The 24,825-nt window shown below is 40.4% G+C and overlaps 1 protein-coding gene across 2 annotated transcripts; it reads right to left on the bottom strand.

Moving 5' to 3' along the window:
- On the bottom strand, window positions 1–24,609 carry LOC101913084 (solute carrier family 22 member 15-like). Of its 2 annotated transcripts, XM_055797736.1 has the most exons (12): window positions 24,500–24,609; window positions 22,856–23,002; window positions 18,941–19,073; window positions 18,109–18,273; window positions 16,371–16,500; window positions 14,411–14,632; window positions 12,604–12,744; window positions 10,763–10,848; window positions 6,450–6,558; window positions 2,694–2,766; window positions 2,032–2,195; window positions 1–997 (listed from the first exon to the last, which is right to left on the bottom strand). In XM_055797736.1, the coding sequence occupies exons 1-12, from the start codon at window positions 24,587–24,589 to the stop codon at window positions 985–987; spliced, it is 1,473 nt and encodes a 490-aa protein (XP_055653711.1). In that variant the 5' UTR covers window positions 24,590–24,609; the 3' UTR covers window positions 1–984. The 2 variants fall into 2 exon arrangements, with proteins under 2 accessions (XP_055653711.1, XP_055653716.1); XM_055797741.1 differs by lacking the exon at window positions 18,109–18,273.
- Window positions 24,610–24,825: the final 216 nt, after the last annotated feature.

Below are 24,825 nucleotides of genomic sequence, written 5' to 3'. Positions count from 1 at the left end.
TAGATGTTAAATAATTTTCTTTTTAATAACAAAATTGTGTTGCCCATCAAAAGGCTGTAATATTTGTGATGGATCTATTCCAATGTAAATACATTAACTGTTAACCAAAGACACACACTGCCCCTTGCAAGGAGGAGTTTCCAATTCATAGATGAAATGTACAGGATTACATATTATTACATGTATTATACAATATATGACTCCTGTTCAATAATTTCTAGTTCCACAAGTACAGCTAGAATTTGATAACCTTTGTCTAAAAGGTTACTCATCCTGTCCTTTAAATGCACCTCTTAAAGACCTGAAAATTTTCCAATATAGTATTATTTTTAAACAGTACATATTTTTTAATGTACAACTGTATTAAAAAATTATTTACTCCACAATAAAATCCATTTATTCCCCTTTCAAATCTCCTGTTCAGGTTTCTTATGCTAGACATACTGAGGCAAACAACCCATATAAAAATCTTTGGTCTCTTCACACTGTGAGGTATAGTGTAATCTAGAGGCAAAAAAACCTGAAGAGAAAATTAGCATATACAGGATGCTGTTACTTTTCATGATTACAGCTTGCCTGAATATATAAGGCCATCTAAATTTTAAATTATACACATAACTTCAATTACAACGTTATCGCTTAATCTGAAGCTTGCAATTACATTTTGTAAAATAAATTAATACTTCACTTTAAGACACCGTAGAGAAGTCCAAACATCCAAAGTATGCTTTTCGTAAGTCATTAAATTAATGCACAGATTTGTCACCTCTTTTCTCACAAGCTTTGATCAACTTCTTCCATCTTCTCAATCTGCCTCCGCATAAAACTGTTCAACATGCTACAAACAGCATTATACATGAGTCCTCCAACATTTCCTGTCAGATATATAGAACAAGGCTCTGCCCTTCAACTGGTATAGCACCTTCTCAACAGAGGCTTCATTTTCCACCACAGACAGACATTCTGAAACTTAAGTGTTTTCTTCTAACCGGTTTGCCTGTCAGACAGAAGGAAAATAATTATTGAAAAACAGTTTACATGCCTTATTTTTCTTGTCCTATTTTATAGGCTAATATCAAATTATAAAACCAGAATTCATTGATTTTTTTTAATTGTAAGTGAAACAATATTCAAAAAGCTCAAAAATTATTTTTTTCCATTTCAACTGAATGCAGTTTTACTATGTATTAGGCATAATAATAAAGCATAGTAGCATGTAGTATAATTAAACTGATTAAGTACAATAATTACCAGATAAATAACAAGCTAGCATATCAATAGAAGCCATAAAAGAAACCCATATTCTTTTGTATCTACACTAAACCTGCTTCGTTCTAAGCTAACAATTCCTTTCTTATAAGAATTTCACACATACACACAGCTTTATTCTCTCCCCCTCCGTAATTCTTCCAGGAAGCCATTCCTAAATTTAGGGGAACGTACTTCACATTTTCTATTCTACTACCTGTTGAAACAATCAAAACTTTCATTTCCCACTTCAGAAGCTTTATTTAGTGCTACCAACAACAGGAAAACATTTTAAATGCCTCTAACACCCAGGATACTAATGAAGGATAAAACACTTCGTCAGATATATATTAATTTTAGATTATGTTCCCCTACAAAACATGACAAAAAGTCATAATCCAATATATGAAAAATATGCCAAGTTATTTTACTGTAAAAGCACAGTTATTAATCTTGCTGAATGTGTTGTCTCCAGTTATTTTAGACCACCTTTCTAAAATTTGTCTTCCTTTAAGGAAACAAAATAGTACTCATTTACATATGATTTAATACATACAGGTGAAAGCTGTTAGCCTTTACTCATCTTTAAGAGCCAAAGAGTAAATTTAATCTCCACTGAATGAGAAAGATGGCTTTAAAAACTTCATGCACATTGTTCGTTCATGCACAATCTAACCAATATGCACTAAATCGTGACTCACGTAAGATAGAGGGGAAAATAAAACAAAGCTACAGTAAAAAAAAACCAAAAAAAACAAAAAAACGCCAAAACAAAAACATTACTCTGCCTCTTCGTTTTTAAGCACTTGGTATTTGGGACTCTGTACATCTTCAATGCTCTCGGCAATTGGCTTATTTAGTGTTTCTGGCAGAAGGAGAGTCAGGAATCCCGCTGACAGTCCACTGATTCCAAACACCACAAACGGTACAGAAGGACTAAGAGATTTCTAAAATTAAAAATACATAGTAAAAACCCATCATTGTTTCCTGCTCTTAAAATATATAATCCATATGAACTGCAGTCAAAACCAAAAGACTACAACTTTTCACTTTAGCAGTTTGTGCTATTATCCATGTACTGGCAGAACAAAGAACCCAAATAAATGTCATTTCATAGAAACAGCTTCATAGGAATACTTCCTTTTACGGGCCTAAAAGAACCCAGATACCGAGGGAGCCTTCGCAGTACTGAATGTGTTATATGACAACCATTTCACTAACAGATGAAATATTAACACAATATAGAACTTCAAATTATTTCCAAAAGGGATAAAATACTAGGTATTTTTAAACATCTTGTTCATTTATTCTTGACGTTCAGTGAATGTTACTTTTCATAAAAACATTTTTTTTCCCAAGGAATATAGGTGGTAACAAAATCAGCAATGTCTTTTTGAGATAATTCGGTAAATCTGAGTTACATAAAAACTAGAAAATAATCTTACCATAGACGGCACAAATGGAGCCAAAATGCCCCCAAATCTGCAAGACATGGAACAGACACCCAAGCCAGCATTTCTGTTTCAAACAAAGGATGAAAGATTTATAGTTTCAGGATACACAAATGAATCATGCATGAACACGTCAAAGGTTTTTAAAGACCTCCAGCAGTTACTCTGAAGTAACAACTAGCTGCTAGCAAGATAAATCACACCCTCTCAAACCCTAGCAAAACCACCTTGTTGTGCAATCCTTGAGAAAAGTTTTAACAAACAGAGAGGTTTTCCAGCCTGCCATATGTGGCAATTTCATTGGACATCCCTGTGCTGGATGGAGAATGATTTCAAAATTTGGCAGGATCTTCAGACAGAAGAACAGGATCGGATCTGAACGCTATCTCCAAGAAATAGCTGCTGCCGCAGCAGCCTCTCTTCTGCCACCTCAGATTGCACAGAGGACAAGTCAGTAGTCACCTCCAAAGAGAAAATGTTTGCCAGTGTGAAGCCTGGAAACATTTGGCCAGATGTATCACTAGAGAGGCTGCTGAATTCTGTGCTCACTTCAGTTTTCAGGCAAATTTAAAACAATCTCATCTAGACTGTGACAATCAAAGCATGGGTTAGAACAGCAGGATCCTCTTCAAAGGAAGTTGCAAAAATCCTCAGTGTCTTTCGTTTCCTGATCAAATGCAAAAATCTTCCATCTCTGCGTTGCTCCTAAATATGGTATTTAACAGCCACTTCAGGGACCTGACATCGGCACCAGTCATCTGTGAGACAGCAAGAACTGGCTCATGGCGGCTGCTCTTCTCCCCAAAAAACAAGAGTTGGGGTTGTGCAGAACAACGCCATGGTATGCAAGAGGAAAAAAGCGTTATCACCCAAGAACTATTAGTAAGCATCCTTGAGGTGCTGCACTGCCAACAGCTGACCACCCACAGCTTATCTGACCTTACTGCCCCAGGTTTACCACCACGCTTACTAGGAGACCTACTAAACCTGACTGACTGCATGTGCTCCTACCATCCCACCGAGCACAGCACTGAACTAATGCCAGCCAAAACAGGTCTACAACCAGGGTAATCACATCAGCCTGGGGCTTAGTTCAAGCCAATTAGTCCCGCTGCAGCTGCCTGACAAGCGATGCATACCACGTGGCACTCCTCTAGCTGCACTGCTTGCCCAGCTCTGCCTGGTAAGCGGGTTGCAGCCCTGCCCAAATGCAAAAGCTTCTCTGCTCCTGGCACTGGCAGCTCTCAAATTGCACTATGCTCACCAAGGATTGCTGTTCAACAGAATTATGGAGAGTTCCTTGCAAAGGAAGTCAGAGATCAAAAGGCCAAGTATTTCAAAGAAGTACAAACTTACCTACCGCCACTACCATTATGTGAAAATACAATAGTTTCTCCACAATGAGAATAAGCAAATAAGCTTTCCAAAGCTATCCTAGACAGTCCAATGATCCCGCTCTGATTTCACCCATCACACACAAGGATGTTATTATTTTGCAACCATCTTCTCATTAAAAAAACATGAGTTTGTTTTTCCATCTATATTACTAGAGCTACGATTACATTTATTTCCCAAAGACAACCTTCCTTTCTGTCCAAAATGCACAGTGGTGATGTTTTCTATTTTTAACTGTTTTGTTCTCCCAGAGATATTTTAAAGACACATCAAAACGGAAAAAAAAGCCCAAAGCACAAACATTTTCTCCAGCTTGCTGCACCTCCCCACTTCTAGCATGAGGTGTATTTGTCATTACAATACCAGTTAACTTAAAATATGCTTAACAGTCCTTATGCTTAAAGTAATAAGTAGGTTTAAATAAGGAGCATTAATACTGAAAACATTTAATTTTTCTGCAAAACATCCAATTGGGGAAACAAAAAATAAAGTTTATGCCACCTCCTCTCCACTGACATCACACGGCAGGCCCCAGCGCTGCTGTCAGCGCCATGCCGGGATCGCTACAAAGCTTTGCAAACGCCACCAGATGGGGATGTTTTGCTTTAAATTCAACACTTGCCCATCACTGATTTTCCCGTATGAACTGTAATATTTGCAATTAAATTTTACCAGAAAAATATCAAACATTTTAAACGTAGAAACTGTCACACGTGAGGAACTTTCATATGGTTTAATGTTACAGTCTGATATATTATTTAAAACGAGTGGTCTAATACAGTTGCTGATTTTTTAAACTGTCTCTATTCTTGCAGTCTGTATATTTGATGCAAAAAGTTACTGTTTTGCCAGAATATTTGTGCAGATTCTCAAATGAAGCAGCACTTTACTTGATTATTTTTTTATTTGAAATCTTCCTAATCACAAACACTTAATTCCAAACACACAGAGCCACTGCTGTAATTCCTGCTAGGTATAAGCTGTCACATACTTGGCACCGTATGTCAGTGGAACTCAGGAAGACAGTGTAACATGAAAACACACTGAAACAAGCAAAAGCTGAGAAATTAAAGCATTTTCAGATTTAATTCTCTTGTTTCTCAACTCCAGAGAAGCAGAGGGGACAGGAAAACAAAAAGTCAAAAACCATGCACACTAAAAGAAAAAAAAGAAAATAAGGCCTTTATTTGTATTCTTTAAGAATACAAAAGTTTGGGCAGGGAGAACGTAAACAAACCCCCACATCCAATTTCAGTCAGCGTGCTTGGGACTTGCATATTAAACCTAAACCTGTGCCAAGAATCACAAACTTAGTATCTAGAAACAGTCAATCCACCTCCATCCTCACAAGTTCTATTACAAAACCTGCATTCAAAGCCTGGCTTTTATGCCTCTGTAACATATGGTAATTTGTGAACCTCAAAAGAGAAAAAAAAAGCCAATGCAAGGAGTCACACCCTCCCCCTGCCCCCCAATCCCCCAGCATCCTGGAATCAAGTGATATATGTCACCATCTTAACTACTTCTACAATGCTATAGGACAGATCTACCAGCCAGAATGCCTTCCTACTCCACGTCAGCTTCCAACTTTGCTGCTTTCTCTAAAGAGGCTCAATTTTTGCAGTAGTTTTGTAGCTGCTATTCTTGAGCTCAAATTCTGAACGCGTACTTAAGAATACCATTCAGAAAATCATGTGGAACCAGGACGGGGGTGAGAAGAACAAGCCTGTGTGGTATTACCCTATCTCAGGTTTATCTTGGGACAACAGGCGAGAAAGTAACCTCACAAAGAGTTAGTAAGAACTGTGAAAAATAAACCAGGGGTTTATCCCACTTGTTCAGTAATTAAATGGTGTAAAGCAAATTACTGTCATAGGGAAACTATTAACATGAGTTACATTATGAATATTTAATTAAATAGCAAAGATGTAGAAAAGCATAATCATATGGGAGATATAGGTATATAAGACTGTAAATAGCCCTTGCTGTACCGTCTCCATTTATTATTAAGTTAGCATACACTTCCATCCCATTGTTACATTTGGTTTTGCACCCTGTAATTTTACTCCCAAAAATCAATAGTAGAAATGAGAAATATGGCACCTACCATTGCAATGTAAGAAGTTGGTCTTCTTATTTTTATTCTGGATTCACACCTAGAGGAAGTTGCCACAAACAGCCTGGGAAAGCACGCTGGTGCAAAACGTGTGACTAACAGAAGAAGCCCTGGCAAGCTGCCTTAATTACAGGAAGAACTCATACTGATATTTCAGGTAAGAATAATTACAGTTAAATATTGAAGCACACTTGTGCATGAAAAGTATTGTCATTTACCCAGAAACTCTGTTAAGTTACCTCAGTACTGTCGGGTATAGTTCAGATGTATAAATATACACGATGTTGAAAGCAGCGCTGACCATCATTTTTCCACACAAAGCTAACAAAGTGGGACTGAGGAGCAGACCTTTCAGGAAAGAGAAAACAAGCTGTGAGCATACATAGTCCATTTTCTTTCTCTTTTTATCACAATGTTGAAAATATGCAGTCCTTTTTAACAGACTATCACTCAAAAAGAATGTTTCATCCATAGATTTTTTTAACTACAAGCACAAAAGCAGTATCTCAGTTCTTCCCAACCATTTTAAGAGCTAGCATAAGAACAGATACATAAAATTATATTTAGGACCAAGAAAACAGGACCTATTTTTTAGAAAAGTATAAAACTTTCACAGCTCTAAATGGAAGGGCTAACGCTTCCAGCTGTAGAGTCAGAATACCTTACCAAGTAACTACATCTTTTGACAAGCACAGACAACATAGCTTCCTTAAATAATTTATTAGATTAAAATCACAGAACTTGATTCACCTCAACAGTTTATTTGCTCCTCAAGAACATCCTGTTGGGACTTAAAATGCAACAGCTTTGTAACTGGAAAGAGTAAATCTAATGCAGCCCAGTTTACTAACAGACAGAGTTTAGTTGGCTAAACTGAAGTGTGCATCTTTCAAAGTGCAAAAGAAACCTGGCTTTCATTATCCTGATTTTGGTTATGTTTGCACCACCCATTTTAATACAAAGATAATTTAATACATTCTCCTAAGCATGAAGAAAGAATGAGTGCTCTGATCAGCTGTATTTCAGGTTCTCTTCCTCAGCACCGAGTTCAGCATGTTTCAGTTTGGATCAGATGATGTCGATTAAATAATGGGAAAGTCTGACTGCTTCTCAATTGCTTTTCTTTTAACTTTGCCCTTGAATATTCTCTGTTCTATTAATCTGATCAAGTCAGATTCTATTTCAACTGAAGCAGAAATTCATTTGTACATAAACTGAAATCCAGAAACTTTATTTAATGTCTTTAAGTATGATGCATTTTTGCCGTTATTTCTGTAGTTGATGCAAAAAAGATGCAGCATTGTCATCCAAGTTCGCCTGTTGCTCAGTAAGAACTGGAATATTGCATACAGTTGCCAGATCGAAAGGTGTGAACCTGGTCCTCAGAGCTGTGCTGGGTGCCATCACAAAGCTGGGACATCCCTTTTCTTCCATCAACCAAACATGAAGTGATGAAGAAGAGACGTGTAATTCTTAAATGTGTTTTAAAGCTAGCTGTTTCTCTCCCAGGGAGACTTCAATTGAATACTGCATAGCCATGTATTATAAATGTAGTGTTAGTGCACTTGGGAAGTTTTGGACTTACTATCAAAACAGAAGAAAGAGTCTGTCTAGACAGAGAAATTAGCACTCCAAAGCTCATGAGTCAATTTAGAGTGCACCGTCTTCTCCAAGTTCCCTCCCTCAGGGGAGGCTGAAGGCTGGCCACGTGGGGAATTACTGCGGGATTAAAAGCACACTGGAAATTCACTGCACATCAGCTTCCTTCTGTAAGTAAGCCCAGACATAGCTGTTATATTTTCCTCAGTCTCGGAGCATATTTTTAGCAATTCTTGCAGAACAATCCACTATTTTCTTTATATCTATAAATTGTAATGCCATTAGCATAAGGAATGCACTTTTCCTTTGGGGATTCTGGTCACCATTTATAGGTTATTTGCTAGGTCTAGCCAAGCAGGTCCACGCAGCATCTTTAACACTTCTACTATATTGTCTAACACCCTTTCACCTGGACGTCCAGTAGCAGTGGTATGCACACAATTCCACCTGAGACAGTACCATCAGGGCAACTGTTTCAAACTTTGGTAAAAGGCAAAGTTGTAAGTACTTAGTAAATTCATGTATTTGAGTTTTAATTAATAAGGGATAATCTTCCATTAATTGATCTTTGGATTTTAGAGAAGCAAAATGGGGGGGGGGGGGCGGGGGGGGGGGCGACACAACGACATGGGGACGATAAAGATGGTGCTGATGTTTAAGACCACCTAGAACATGAGTTAGTCTGTGATTTCATTTTGATGCCATAAACTCCATTAGTAGTCTCATTCGCAGTGTCATTATGTAGATTCACCCTCCTGCTGTCATCTTAATGCGCATAAGTTCACTTAAGCAGTACTGAAACTAAAGGAATCCTTAAATTTCCCTCAGAAAAAACCTATCCACTAAGAAAGGGTCGTTCTCAACACAAAAGGAAATACCCAATACTAAGAAGAGCTGAGAAAAAACTGATTTAAAGAATTGCAAATTTTCTTTTCTTCTTCAGTGGAAAGCATATCAACAGAAGTCACAAGAAGTTATTATGTGTTCAGCACAAGCAGATAAATCTAAAAGAGAATTAAAATCTAGTTACCCCCCCTTTGCTTGCTATAGCATAAAGCTGACACAAAATGCAGTATCTTCATGCTTTACATCAGCTTTTGAAAGAAAAGAGTATTACAGCTCCATTCCCTCTCCACTGCCACTCTCCTTCACCTTCTTCTAATCTGATACTCACATGAATTAATTGATGAGTTTAAGTGATAAGGAAAGAGGGAGCTGAGGGATGTATCAGCTTTTACTTAACACTGAGAGATTTTTAGTCTCACATTCAGCACATGTTTAATAACAGAAATGTTCTTGGCTTACTCCACAGGGCAAATTGCTTGGATCAGATTCTCATTCACAAGTTAGCAGTTATTTAGGAACCAAGTGAAGATTACAGACATGAGAGACAAGTGCCCAATATCTCCTTAAAATCTTAAATCCCTTGTAATAAAATAAAGGATTCTTATCAATCGCTCAGAAGAATGCAGACTTAGACAAACATAGGAAGTGTTCTCCTTAGCAATAGGAGGGTCAGACTAGAGATGCAATAATCCTCATTTCATCCAGAATGACTCATCTTCATCATGCTCGGAGATGATTTTTTTTTCTCCTTAAATGACACAGATCACTCTTGGCCAAGAACCAGCTTTTACTCTTACCACAGTGTGAAGCAAGATGTAACAGTGTTAGAAGTCAAGTCAACTGGAAAAGGGAGGTTTCCTGAAATTCACCAACTCTTCAGAAATTAATACCCTATCATGATCAGTCGCTACTGCTTTTCTTTCTGTTCGTTTTAAAATATATGAAAAGAACAAAGAGCAAACTTGTTGGAACAAAGGAAGAAACCATCTCAATAGAAGGAGCAGCAAAACAACTGAGGACTTGAACTAACACAAGCATGGCAAATGGAATTACAAGATATTTTATCTGTCTGTTTTTCTTCCTGAGACTTTTCTGAGATCAATTTGAAATGGATGCCAGACAGTATTTATAACTGTTAAGGATAAACACAACCTGTAGAAGGCTACCTTGTAATCACATCACTTGTGCTCCTCAGTCAAAACACTGTGAAGGCTAAAGCACTTCCACTGAAGTGATCCTAAGAAAAATAGGAGCAGAGAGCAGCCACTTCTATTTGTTAGTGTCATGTAGACTTAAGTTTTCACCAGCTAAAATAAATATTATCAGGGAAAACCTGTATTTGAAATGGAATGAAAAGTGGAAATACAAAACCAAGCATACATGAATGTTACTGACAACGTTAGAAAAACCCACATCTTTTGAGATAAGAAATACACTTGATGATATTCCACCATTACCATGACCTGTCCTCACAACTGCACAGTGCAACAATACACAGCATGAGACAGAGAAAGGCAGCAGGCTTCCTGCAATCCCCATGGCTTCCGTATCGCAATTCTGACCTCCATTTCTAATTTGAAAGTAGAAAATATTTTTTAAAGCTTTTTAGTGGTTTGGGTCTTTTAATGATTAATTTAGCTTCTAATTCAGGAAAACTTCAGTTCCTCTTTCTATAAATATTGCATGCCACCAAAACAAATGTAAAATTAAGCTTAGCATCTCACACTGTCAACATCCAGTCAAACTAACATTACACTGCACTGCAGTCTGGCTATTAAACCCAGTACTTTAAGGCTGACTGCTTAATAGTGATAAATGAATGCAGTGTCAGTATTTCAGACAGAATGCGATAGCTGGGTCTGACCTTCAAAGAGCCACGGGCTTGCAGTCAGACAAGCTTAGTCAATTAACAGGGTCAAAGTATGCAGGAAGTTAAAAGCAATATAGACAAGACCCTGACTCCCTGACCAGCCCCAGAAGCAGAGAGAGGTATAAACAGACAGGGCTTTAGGCCCTGAAATACTCTGTCACAAAATACTCACTAAATCGTTTTGTCAGCTTTTATCCAAATTAACAAACATCTACTCTAGCAGCAGTACATACTTACCAGCATTTGTTGGTAAAACCATAGTAAATATACAGGCTAATCCTGCAAATACCAGGAAAGATGTCATAGTTTTACGTCTTCCAGACCTAAAAGGAAAGAGCACCCAGATAAAAGATGGAAACAAAGTCCTTCAGTATTTTTTTAATTTGTCTGCAAAATACCAACTAAAGTACACAGCAGCATTGCAACAGTTCTAAGTCTATTGTATCTTGGTAAGTGCTTCAAATCTTGCATTATTTTCCTAATTTTGTGTACTGAAGTCCTCCCACAAAATCTTTCCTATTTCTAGCCAAGTTTTGACTTTTAAGCTATTGAATTTGTAGCCTTGAGAAGAACCCATCTATTTCAGCAACAAGAACTCACAGACTTTTTTCTTCTCTATACTAAGCAAGGCAATGGGCCCTGTCATCAAAAGGGTATTCAGTGCATACACACAAAGATCAAATTAATATTAGTCAAACAAATGTAGTTCTAATGCTTCCTAATCTGTATTTCTCTTCTACAGCTTTGCATAAACATATGCATTTATGACACACAGTAAAACTTATTTTGTATGCTTTTCTGTCTAATAGTATACACATAGAAATAAGCAAAGGCTGTTTCTACTGCCTGGTGTTTTAAAAGAGAAGATGACAGGATAGAAAATCACCAGCCCATCTCTACATCTGCCATACCTAAATATTTCATAATTATTTGCAAAGGAGCACAAGTAACTCTTAGTAACAGTTTGCAGGCATGTAGAAATACTACACATGCTTGTTACTTCCTGAACTTTCACAGCTACTTCTAACTACTAGCCCATACTTGTAGAACTACAGTTTATCTACAACAAATGTACAATACTTGTTCTTAAAATCTTCTAAATTTTTTTGCAACAAAGAATCTATACTTTAAGGATACTGCTCAGTAAAACTGAATGAAAACAGAGCAGCTGGCTTGTCACATTCTGTTTTGCATTAAGCACCTAAAACAACACATATCCTTACTTCAGGAAACCGAAAGCTTGACATTTACAGTTAGCTTGACAAATTACAATGGGGGGGAAAAAACGTAGAAAAGGACTTGGGCGGTTTGTAGTTTAAATGTATGTCCTTGACGTAGGGCTTGGGCGCAGGCTGGGCTAGTTGTTTTGCTTTTTATCTTGACCAAGCTGACAGCTTTTTACTGCCAAAAAACCCAAAAAGTGACATCCTCACCTGACTGAAGAAAATGAGCTTTTTGCCACTGACCTCAGTGAGACCAAAGTATCATTACAAAATACTCAAAACTGAAGGTTGCAGGAAACCCTGAGTAGCTCTGGGCTGCCAGGCTGTTTGGCCTTTGAAAATAAGTACCCACATAAAGCATGGCCTCCAAATACACTGAAAATATGAAAATACAGGGACACCTATCATGCCTTAATGAAAATTGAACAACTCTCACTTCAAAGTTTTGTTTGAAGAGTTTAAGTAAAAATGAGCAATGCTAGAAATTGCTTTCAACTGCAGTTGGTATGCAGTACAAAAATAAGTTGTTCTGAGTAACAGGTGTAAGAGATATATGTTATAGATACTTAACTAGGATACTCATATTCTTTCCATAAAGACCAAACTTTTTTAATAACATTAATCACTGAAAAGCTCATCTCCTGAGTAATTCAAAAGATGAACAAAACTAAAAAAAGAGTTAGAAAATCAGAGTCCCATTTCCATAGCAACTACAGAAACCCCTGCAGTAAATCCCCAAAGAATCAACACTGTTTAAAAAAACAGAGAAGTATCTTACTGAGAAAAATGCCTTTTTTTTTTTTTCTAAGCTATCTACAAATATATGCAGAAAACTAGGAAATATTTTTTTCTTACCAGGATTTCTCAATAAAAAACATGCACAGAGGAAATGCTGGAACTTCTACAAGACCAGAAAGAGCCACATTTAAATACAGATTTCCTCTTAATTCACCAGCATTTAAAGTTAGTCCATAGTACACAAAGCTGCAGGCATACCTAAAAATAACCATAAAAGTTATATTACTAACACAACTAATCTTTAGGGCTAAGGAAGTATTTAAAAGGTAAATTGGGCTGTGTTATGGATTAGCTATGTTCTAGGAAGAGAACTGTTGACTCCCCCCAAAAGGGAAACAAGGCAAAGTGAGCGGTTCCTATTTAAAGAAAGAAACTTCTTGAAAGAAAACAAGTGCTCATATACATCTACAGCATAACTTTCAGAATTTTCTGTTGGCTTAGGGTTTTTTTCCTAGGTTATTTAGCAAATCTAGTAAGCTTAGCTGTAAGCAGCTAATGCTTCACTGTTGCAAAGCAATCCTATGAAAGAAAATTCTATGTACATCCATTGCTTAAGACTAAGTGTCTTCCCCAACCCTAGGGAAGGCTTCCCCAAAAAACTATTATCACTTCCCTTGGAAAGAACTAAGCTTCCACACCCCCACCTGACAAAAACCACACTGGGTTGGAAAGGCCCCAGATATTACAAGGACATTTTGCCTGTTCCCCACTATTCTTTTACTGTCCAAGCAGAATCGGGGCCAAGTGATGTGGAAAAGGAAAGTTTTCCCTGATACAGGGAGAACTATGTCCTCAGTCAGTCACAGGTGAGGGTGATGCCAAAAGCTCCTGAACAACAGCATAAGGGGCTGGGTGACAACTGCTTTGACACCACTCCAACAGCTCCATGCACTGCATCTTAACAGGGTTTGAGATAGAAAAACAGTGCTGCAAGCTCTTCCTCCAGAAAGTAAGAATACCTTTGTGTAATTTCTCATCACCACAATTACTTGTATTAACTTACCAGCAACTTTAAGAGTCTTAAGATGCTTCTGGAAAGGTCCTACTTAGCAAAGATGTTCCTGCCGCTTCTCCCACATTCTGCACATCTCTGCTTAACCCACACATCAAACTAATGACTTTTCTCATCTACATCCTGACAATCATCTCAAATGACATCAAACTTCAAAGGGAAATCTTGGTTTTGGCATTTTGGAAAAGAGCCATTCCTCCAGCAGCTTTTGCAAGCCAATTTGCAACAGCTGCAGCTGTACCAACCAACCAACACCTTCCCTACCCCAGGGGTTCCCTCTGCACTGCCATTTATTGCTAATATATTATTATGTTACATCCTCCTGTGCTTCGGGGTGTTTGTTGGGTTCTTTTTCAAGTTGTACCACTTTTAAAGACAGCACCTAATATAAATCTATGCAATCTGTTCTTTATCTTGTCCACAGTTTTCCTCCACTGAACCCGCGTAATGTGCTGCTGGGCTCCAAAGGCTTATTCTTAAACCAGATTTCTACTGTTGTCTAATCAAGGCAGTCCTTTTCTTCCTAAAACTGGTTCAAATACACATCCTTTCAGTAATTTCTGCTTCAGCTTCTCACTTTGCTGAATGTAAATCTTATGTTCTCACCAGATTGCTTCTTGGTAGGTTTTGAAGCAGTTTCCTAGTAACACACTGAAAATAAAACCCGACAGCAGTAATAGTGAAACATCAAATTTACAACACATAATTTTAGATTATTATCGTCTGCCATCAACTGATAAACTTAAGATTTAGTTTTTGAGGGCAGAATTTTTAAAATAAAAAGATGAAAAGTTTAACCTTTTCCTCATGTCTGACTCATTCACAGCATCTCGGTGTCTTGTTACTACGTACCAGATGTACATCAGTATGATGGTTCGCCACCGAAGGACTGGGTGTTTTACTAAGTTTAGAATACCAGGTGCTGATTCATCCTTTCTCAAAGCTCCTGTGCTTGGTTTTAATTTTAGATTTAATCTCTCTTTTCCATTACCAAGCGCAATATATTGCAACACATCTTCAGCTTCTGCCATTTTCCCTTGGGAATACAACCATCGTGGTGACTCTGGGAGCATACTAACAGGAAAGAACAGAAAAATCAATAATGACAAATTCATTCCTATGAACACAGTACTAAAGTCAATCTTTCCATTTTGTAAATCAATACGTTAAAAAAGTGCCAATGCAAAATTCAGAGAAAAACATTCTATTTGCACTGTTCTGCATATTAAATTCCATGTACTCTGATAATACAGTTAAACTTACAGAAGCATTGTTGGAGATGGTTGACAAAGCACTCAGTTATGTTAGAGGAGTTCAAATCTACATCTTGACTTCTGCTGAACTGACTTCTTAGGAAATGCTACACTAGCATTATCCAGGAAACACCTCAAATCCCAATTATCTGAACAGTCCAGACAGTTTTCACAAAGTTTATTTCAAGCTTCTCCATTATGAGAGGGGCTCTGAGTTGGAGTGAAGAGGAAAGAAACCTTACTGGGGAATTACCCATCAGGCTCCAGCAGCTCGCTGCTGCCCATGTAAGCTTTAAGTCTCTTTTCCCAAGTATAATCAGAATATCCTTGCTTACCACAACTTCAGTTCGTGATTCCTGTTTTTTCCACTTTGTAGCACATGCTCCTGCTTTTATACAAGCCATAAAATAAAGAATGGAGTATCTTTAACTGAACCTTTATTTATTCTGGTACTCCAAACAGAAACATACACCCTACAACAAACTTAACTTTCATTACTTCAGAGGATCCCAGTATATGTAGTATTTGGCGGAATTGTATTTCTATCAGAAACAGAACACCATAAAGGAAAATGTATTATGCAGAACTTCTTTCCTCAGCCCAGAGGTTTGTTTTCCTTGACTACAGGAAAGGGGTGGTGGAATGGTGGTGGTGTATTTTTTGTGTATTCTTTAGCAGAATTCATTTCAAGAGCAGATCTATCTAAAAAGTAATTGAAATTAAGAAAAAAAAAAAAAGATAAAAGCTTCTGATTTTTATCTGTGCTGTACGCTAGACACAACCTGTAACAGCGTGTAGACAACCTTCTACACTAATTATTTTATTTCTTCTACAGCTTTAACTAGTGATCAGAAGTATACGAGGTGTGTTACTTGGGATGTTAAAAGAGTATTTTTAACAACACAGGCCAGACAAAGCTAGCACTTTTAATTCCTTGAATACTGATGCATTTCATAATCATTTTTATGGTAATGTCCATGTAGGAATTCTAAATGGGGCACCCAAGCACATGAGTGCTAGGAATAGACATAAGGGACCTCAAAAAACAGGCAGACACATAGTGTATCATGCTAAAAAGGCAATTCCAAGTGCTCTCACTTATTTCCCTTTGCATGCGTCTCACAGAAAGAAACTCTAAAATCCCTCTAGGATCACTTCCAAAACTTTTCAGGCGCTGAAGCCCTTCCTTGGCAGAAGACAGTGTTCCTGGCTGATGCTCCAGCTTGCAGCCTCTGGCAGGCCTTCCCTTCCCTGAGCGGATTTGTAATTGAGTTTTATTGGACAGCTGGCACACAGCTGCTCTTTGCAATGCTGGCCACCACAACTGTAACAGCATGCAGAAACACAAGCTTGTCTTCTGGGTAACCCTGACCTTCTGCTTCATTTAAAACCGCTTCTTCCTTCACAGTATGATTTTTTCCTCTTGCTTGGTTCACAAAAGCATACAGAAAAATGTCATCCTTGTTTATACCACTCTCTTGAATGTCATTACAAGAAAAAGTAACTGTTAAATTGCTGAGTATTTTTTCTTATCACTATCATGCAGGTGAACCACTTACAAAGAAAGGAGGAGGAAGAAGATTCCTGGAGTATTCGATACCAAGGCAAGGTAGCGCCATTCTCTTACACAGTAACCCAGTAACGCATAAACAGCAATGCCAACTGCAAATGTCAAATTAGTTAATGAACCTGAAAAAATACAAGACCAAAATGGTGACTACAGAAACCACTGGGAAAAGAAAAAAAAAATCTTAAGCAGAAGCCTGAAATTCCTAGCCTATGATATACCTAAATAAAAGAGCAATTTTGTGAGATATCTTTATGGCATTGTGAACCAGCTGGCTTAATATATTAAGCAAACCCAATGAAGAATACCTTTGTATAATGTAGGGGGGGGTTGTCACTTTTTCTAAAGGGTGATACATGGGAGGGAGCAAGAAATGAACAGGAACCTACAGACTAAGGAGAAAACATAAGGACAGGAAGAAGTGTTGAGAGTGAGTGATTTATTTAGGTCTATTAAAGTAATCTTGAATAGAGGTGGCAGGCTGGAACAGAAATTGGAAGTTATAAAAGTAAAAGGACCGAGTTCAGTACAGAAACAGCTGCAAGCCAGAAGTTTATTACAACAGACTTCCGATAACAAGCATAAATAAAAACGTTAAAAATATGGGGTCAACTTGAACTCCAAAAGCCTAACAGCAAACCCTCTGCAGACTAGCATGGGTCTTGTACTAACCCAGAAATTCTCAGCTATTGCCCACAAAGCCTAGCTCACAGCCAACACCTAAGAGAGCTTCTTTAATACTGCTGAGCTGCATTCAGCAGCTCCCTCTCATCAGGGGGTCTGAAGCAGTTTTTCAGCACCTCTTTCCCAACAGCTGAGCAGAACTAGAATAAAGCACCTAGAGCAAAAGCAGCAGGAAGCAGACTGGCTCTTCGGTCCGTCGGGAGGCTGGCCCTGCAGGGAGAAATGCTGGGGGGAGCAGAAAGAGACAACAGGGCAAGGGGGAAGGAGGGGTGGGAGAGAGAGAGGGCGTGAGTCAACAAAGCGAACCCAAGAGAAGAAAATTCAGTACTTAAAAAAAAATAATAGTGAAAAGCTATAACTACACCACAACTGTCTCATACATCCCCAGAAGTCCAGAGAAGAAATAAGAAAAACAGTGGAATGAGGTAACTGAAGAAATGAGAAAAACATGCTTACAGCCACAGCAAGTCAGCATTTGGACCAAGTTTTTCCCCATGTGGTGCTAGCCAGAAAAGTGTTACAGTCTGAGCTACTCCAGCTTTACAACAGTCTGACGTGCAAGCGTTAAATTTATTTTAAGTCTTGGCAGTGGCATACGAAAAAGGACATTTGAAAATACTGGATGATCAGTACATTCAGCAGTGGAAAAAACACTATCCAGGCACTAAGTCATTTTGTGGTGCAGGGAAGCTTCCAAGAAGACTTCCAAGAATGTCTTCCCAAAAGACCATGCAGCATCGTTCAGAAGTTGGCAGGATCTGCCTAAACATATTTTTTTTAAAATGTAATGCAGTTGTACAAATTGAGAAATTTTAGGAATCAATGTACCAACTCCAAAAGCTCAGTTTTGTTATTTATCAAACAAACTCAATCCCATGTTCCTTATTCAGGCACTCTTCCCAAAGAAATTAGAACCTGGATGAATAACATCACACTTATTTGACTTATTCTACAAATTGACTTTACTTGGTACAAATATAAAATGTAAGGTATTGATAGAACAACATGTGGCACAGTAATAATAATTAAATATTCCCAAATCCCACCTGTAAATGACCAAAATGATTTTCCTACATATTCCTGTGTTAGGACAAAAGACACAAGAGACATTCCACCATTCACAATTCCAACAAAAAACCGTGAAACTGCAAATGTGTCATAATTCGGAGCTAATGCTGTGACATACCCAAAAATGACATCAAAAAACAGACCTGTAGAGAGAGAATGAAATGTAATTAGTACTTATGGTGCACAGCTTGAACTCAGAAGAAAGGCAGGAACCACATTCAGTTACTCCTGAATGAGCACTCTATAGCACTCTTTTGTCTCTAATCTCTCACACTTGGCTTTCTGAAATCACACCATATGAAAATTACAACCATTTTCAAGTCACACACTTGGAAGTCTGCAATGCCAAAGGCGATGTTTCCTTGAGACAATGTTATTAAACAAAAAGACGCTTTGGCTGCAAACACAGCTGGAAAACAAACACCAGGACATGAGTAACCCACTCAAGATGTTTAGGTAAATCATTCTCTCATACCCCCTCCAAAAAAAAGTGGATTATTTTTATTGGGAACAATATGATTAGGCAATGTATGGAGTACTGTGCTCCAATAGTGACAGTCATAGCAAAAGCAGGTTATTTTTCCTCTCCCATTGATATTCCAGTGACCACTGTGCCGCTCAGCACACCCTTACTAACCATTTTAGTGCTGCTCCACTCCAAGCAAAGTGTTTATACAGGTCATTGACTCGGTAGCATGACACAGCAGGTGACCCACAGCCAGCCTCCTGGTAGGATGGCCCACAGGCAGAAAAGAGAAGGATGATGTTATCCACATAAAATGCTTAAGAAAAACCTTTTAACGATCTTACCTGAGATATACACTGGTTTCCTGCCCAGTTTATCTGACAAAGGACCAAATGTAATATTTCCGATAAGCAATCCAGCAAAAAATAGGGATGATGCAAGGCTTACTTTGTAGGCTTCTTGTTCGATTAGGTACCACTGTAAAAAAAAAAAAAAGAATCTCCTTATCATTAAAAGTATTAACACCAAGCTGCTGCCTTCCTCAAAAATAATAAAAAATTATCAAAATTCTTGTCTTGCCATTTCCCACTTCTAGCTTTATATCCTATTAAAATTTTTGTCACATTTTTTGATAGGGAAGCCAACAGTAGTCATATTTTTTTCCTCCTTTTTTCCTCTCTTCTGTCTCCTCCCCCCCCAGTTTCATTACATTATAAGCTTTCAACTTGGAAAGTACAATTAGTTGCACCCCAATACCCAGGCTTTGACAAGGCAACTGCAACTTATCTTAAGTTATTAAAACAAGTGAAGTCTAAATTATTAACAGCTTAGCCATTTCCACATTGAACAAGCTTAGCTACTTCAATGAACAGGTAATGAGAATTATTCATTAACAAGAATAGCACGTTCACTGTTGCAGTACTTAAGAGTTAATGCTGTGCAACTATGTTTCCTGAACCATGAGTAATCCTTGGTGCCCTTCCTCATCATACACATGTTGAATTGTTGAAGAGAAGCAGAAAGGGATTAGGGAAACATCTCCTTGTTTTATAAAAGCTCTGAGAACTACTTATTAGCTACCCACTGATATTTTCATATCTTATTGTGCATATAAATTTACCATCAAACAGAAGTTAGAAACAAGTGATGGGTTTCTTTACAAAATAAATTTTCTACCTCATCCAAAAGCTAAACTGTGGCAGCATAATCAAGAATTGTCAGGAAAGAAGAAAATGAACAGACAGTGGGTTGAAATCAGAATGAACCTTACGCTATTTTCCTGACGGGGGAAGGCACACAGACAGCTTGTGCAGTCCCTCTGCTACAAACAAGGAGAATCAGCACTCACAGAAACGCACTGCTGAGATTACAGACATTGCTGACATCATGAACTTGGGAAAGAATGGCAATCAGAAAATCCTAAGTGGTTTTCCAGGGAAAGAATTTAACTAATTCAGTGCAAAGCTTTACCCAAAGAAATATTTAATCCTTATTTGAGTATTTCAAGTAATTCCCAGTGTATTTACTGGAAAATTTACCTTAAAAAATTGGATGAGCATCACACTGACTTTTTAAACAACATATGCAGTATGTCCTTTGGGGAAAGGAAGAAGGATCCTAATCCCATTTGATTTTTTTTAAGTAGAAGGTTAAAAAAAAAAAGAAACACCAAAGGGAAGAGGCCCATGACCAAGATCCAGCACAGCATACTAGGATTTAAGCCCTGAAGCGTCTGCCTTGAATTAATACAGATCCCCAAAGAATATTAGGAATTTACTGAAACTTAAATCAGAGCAATCCCAAGAAACATATGCTTTTACTCAATCAGAATTCACATACTGGCAAAGTACAGAGAAAACACAGCTCCATCCACCCAGTAACCCACCAATTACCAGTGCTCTACCCACTACCCATCCAGCAGCCTGCAAGACACAGGCTGCAGGAGCAGGACAAGATTCAATGCCTTCACAGGACTCCTTCTTTAGTCCAATGTACCCAGTGTTCCAGCACTTCAGAGTTTTGGGGAATTTTGGATACTCTGGGACAGTAAAACTGCTGAGCAGCAGCAGCATTTGCAGCTGGTTTCTACTGTACCCCACTGGGTAGAAGATTCTACCCTATCACTTCGGATAAAGATGTAGCCCCAGAACTTACAGTTTTTTAACTTTGAGTTGATTTCATTAAAGTATTCCTGAGCACGAATCCTCAGGAAACTTCAAGTATAAAAATATCACAGCATGTGCTCTCCAAGGCACAGAGCACTGCTGACAGAAGTCCTTCTTCTCCATCCTAGCACTCCACAGCACACAAATGCCAAACTCCCTGGTCTCATCTGCAGTGTTTCAGGCTGATTCAAGAGAGAAAACAACTTTTTGCTCCTGGATATGGCTGTAAAAATCAACTTCTGAAAGGTAAACGACCATTTCTACACCAAATGTAAAACATTTCTGAACTCACCTTCTTAAGCACCGTCACTTGTTAAAGCAGGGGACTGAGCTGAGGCCAGACCAAGACACAATTCTAACAGCTGTATTTTCCATGAACCAGGCCTGAGCTGTTCTTTACAAAATCTTAGTTACGCCAAAGTTAATTATGCCGATCAGTTTTTGAAGCAGAACTGAAGAGCTGCTCTGGAGTTTTGCTGAGCTCCAGAGAAGAACAGTGCCCCTGCCAAACCAGAAGACAACTGAAAATATTTAAGTTTATGCTCCATCACCAAAATAAAGGAGATAAACTTTAGAAAAGCAGCTTCCTCTCCCAGGATAGAACAGGAGAGAAGATTGCTTCTGCAAACTGTGACTTCTGCTGCTTCATGTGCCGCTGGAAGATGCTCATATTTTAACAAGTCTGATATAATAGTGCATGAAGAATGTAACTTTTAAAAGAATGCATCTATCTACTTCAGTTGCACAAAAGGGATTTGTTAAATATTTGTCAAAATTCACTGCAACTTGCCAACAAAAACGTTGCCAATTTTGCTATCACAAAACCAGACATCCTCTCAGCTCTAACTCCCCATGACAGTTTGATTTAGTTACTAGACCACTAGCATACAGCAAAATGTGGGCCAGCATCTAAAGATTCCACAAAAGATACTATTAACAATTAAAAAAAAACCCCAAAATTTAAAATAAAATTACTAAAATGCATGGGAACATAGATTTGTTTTGATAAGTCTTGAGAATTACTACATATTTTGGAAATTGTAACACTGACTCCTACATTTAAAAACACAGTATTAGTTAAAATCTGATCTGTGATTATAAATTAAGCACTACTCTGTATCACACATCCTGCTGAGAGTCTGAAATTGAAGGGTGATCTTGGAAGACAGGCTAATCAAAAAATCTGTCTCTGACAGAGGTTATGATCCAATATCGCACCATTCCTTCTCACGTCTAGTCACTACATTTTTCCAAGAGAAACATTACACAGTCACATTTGGGATAATGGGAAGGAAACAAAAACTTTGGCATCGGCTACACCAAGTCCTAACCTGTTGTATTTATACAAGTTGACTGACAACCACTCTAAGAATTCAATCAGCAGAGCTCTGACAGTTCACGCTACAAGCCACGCCACCCACGCAGTCTTTTTTCTGGCACTGGCAGCGATGCTGAGGTCACTCACACTGGCCTGAGTGATTACAGCCCAGGGACTAGGGAAAAGCAAATGCAGCCTCTTGTATGGAATTCATAAGGCATAGGATGAAGGGTCAAGCTTCTGTCCCACTCAGCAAACTTCCATCTCTTCCATCTCCCACTCTCACCACATGTGAAAATACCCAGACACGTCGTGCATGAGTTTCATTTTCATTCTAGTTTTACAGTTTCAGATGCGTCTTCTGTGAGAAACTAACAGAACTCATGGTAAAGCTTATGCGCCCAGCAGATTGTGCAGGCATGACAAACTCTTCTTGGTAGAAAACAGATATTAGGAGGAGCTCATCCTAAATTCCAGGGTTATAAACTGTAGTGACACAATCATTCTTCATTAGTAACAACTTCCTAAAACACACGAAGGTAAAGAAAACTGAAAACAAATAATACAAAGAAAGTTTAGCCTAAATTAAGGAGTTACAGATTTACACCAGGAAAGCTAAACCAGTAATTTTAGTCATAGACTTTTAGATTTAAAAATAGTAATAAAATGGAAGAGCCAGATGGGCGGGTTCCATTACAGTAAGCCCCGGTCAGCTTTTAGAAGCGCCACATCCTGCACAAGAACAAAGAAGCAGTAGGTGCGACAGAAGTACTTGCCTCAGTTACTATAGATGTGAAGTTGTCCGCAAAATGGATACGCTTGGCCAGCTCGGCTCTGCTCGCTGGAATTCCCTCTTGGTCTATGTGATAGTCAGGTACAGCTCCCACGAGCACAATAAGCATCGACTGACAAGCCACGTAGATCTTAAAACAAGACACAGTCATTTACCCTAAACAATCCCAAGGAGACCTGGTCAAATACTGTGAGCTGCTCATTAAACTAACGATTCCCCTTTACCCAGCATCAAACACAGAACGCAGTCTACTGCGATTACATCCCCAGATGTGACGCGGGCAGCTGGGAGCTGCAGGCACCACTCCAGAGGGAACCTTCAGGGAAAGCTTCACCTCGGCACCCTCCTCCCTGTTGCAAAGTTGTTCAGTTTGTTCTTGCAGCTTTGTAGCCAGGCACAGGGAAGGAACGTTGTAAGAATTTCATCAGTTTCATAGCTAAGATCTAATGCTTACACCTAGATAATAATAATTATTATTATTACCGCCAAAAAAAATTACATGCAGTGCTGAAAGAATACAGCTGGTAGTGATAAGTCAAAAACAAAAAAAAATCCAAGATACTTGTTAAAATCTCTGCTAGTTCTTCCCACTGCAGAAAGTGAAACCTTGAGCTGATCATTAGGAAAACTAGAACATGCAGGAATAATGACGAATTTCATAAAGAAATCCTTATGAGAATATTATTCATCAACATCGACTTCAAGATGTTTTAAATGCCTTCTAGGCTTTGCACGTGATTTTATTTTTTCTAACATAATTATCCTTAAGCATATCCATACGTTAGTGATTTTCAGCACGTCACCACGGTCGGGAAGGTTTTACGTCTCGGCTGGCTGCCGGCAGCGGGCCGGGGGTCCCCGGGCGATGCGTCCCCTGCGGCCGCGCAGGAACAAGCTACGCGCAACCCACGCGCACCGGCAGCGGCCGGGGGGGCAGCGCCCAGGGGAGCGCGGCGGGCCGGGGGGCACCGCGCACGGCCGGCCCCGGCCCCGCACCGCCGCCCACGCGGGGGGTCTAAATCCTGCGGCTGCGGCCGGGCTGCCCGTCCTGCCGCTGCCGGGGCGCCCCGCGTAAGGCGGGGGTCGGGCAAGGCGGGCGCAGAAATAGGGAAAACGGGCCGTGAGCTCGGAGAAGCGGGGCAGGCGGGGCCGCGCGGAGGTGGGGAGAGGCCGGGGAAGCAGCTGGCGAAAGGAACGGAACCCACCGGGCCCCCGGCGGTGCCCACCCTCCGCGCCACGCACCGCCCCGAGCCCCGCAGAGCGGCGCCCGGACGCGGCACCGGGGGCAGCGGGGACAGGTGCCCGGAGGCGGCGACGCCCCGAGCCCCGGCCCCCCGCCGCGGCGCCGTCTCCCGGCGGGGAGCGCGGGGCAGGCGCGGAGCCCCGTCGGGGCGGGCAGCGCCGCACACCCCCGGCCCGCTGCCGGGCGGGGCCGCCGCGGGGGCCGGGGGCAGCCCGGGGCCGGGACACGCGCCGAAACCGACCGAGGCGGCGCCCGGCGCCGGCAGCGCAGCGGGGGACGCGGAAGCGGGACAGCGCCGGCCGCGGCGGCTCCCCGGGGCGGCTCCCCGGGACAGCCCGCCGGGCGCCCCCCGCCCCGCCCCGGCGCCCCCGCCGCCCGCCTCACCTGCAGCAGCACCAGGAAGGCGGTGAGGCGCCGCTGCCCGCCGCCGAACTCCCCCGCCGCCCCGAAGGCCTCCTCCAGCCCCAGCGCCATGACCCGCCCGCCGCCGCCCCGCCCCCCGCCGCCCGCTCCCACCTGCGGCCCCGCCGCCCCCCGGCCGAGACGCGGCGGCGAGGGACGGCCCCGGCCCCGGAGCGGCCCCGCAGGGCGGCTGCGGCGCAGAGAGAGCCCGTGGAGCTGAGCGGTGCGGCGGGCCCCGGAGGAAGCGGCTGCCGGGACGGCGGGGGGGGCGCGCGGGGCACCCGGAGCCGGGCTGCGCGGCACCCGAG

Source organism: Falco peregrinus, chromosome 1 (assembly GCF_023634155.1).
Source record: "Falco peregrinus isolate bFalPer1 chromosome 1, bFalPer1.pri, whole genome shotgun sequence".
Lineage (NCBI taxonomy): Eukaryota > Metazoa > Chordata > Aves > Falconiformes > Falconidae > Falco > Falco peregrinus.
This window is presented reverse-complemented; position numbering and strand designations above follow the sequence as displayed.

Bases quoted from the DNA above. Each gene is read 5' to 3' on its own strand.
- LOC101913084 (XM_055797736.1), bottom strand. From the start codon at position 24,589: ATGGCGCTGGGGCTGGAGGAGGCCTTCGGGGCGGCGGGGGAGTTCGGC. The intron at 18,274-18,940 runs GTAAGATCGTTA...CTCTCTCTACAG, and splicing joins GAAACCAGTGTATATCTCAG to GTCTGTTTTTTGATGTCATT. The intron at 2,196-2,693 runs GTAAGATTATTT...TTTTAATTTTAG, and splicing joins CTCCATTTGTGCCGTCTATG to AAATCTCTTAGTCCTTCTGT.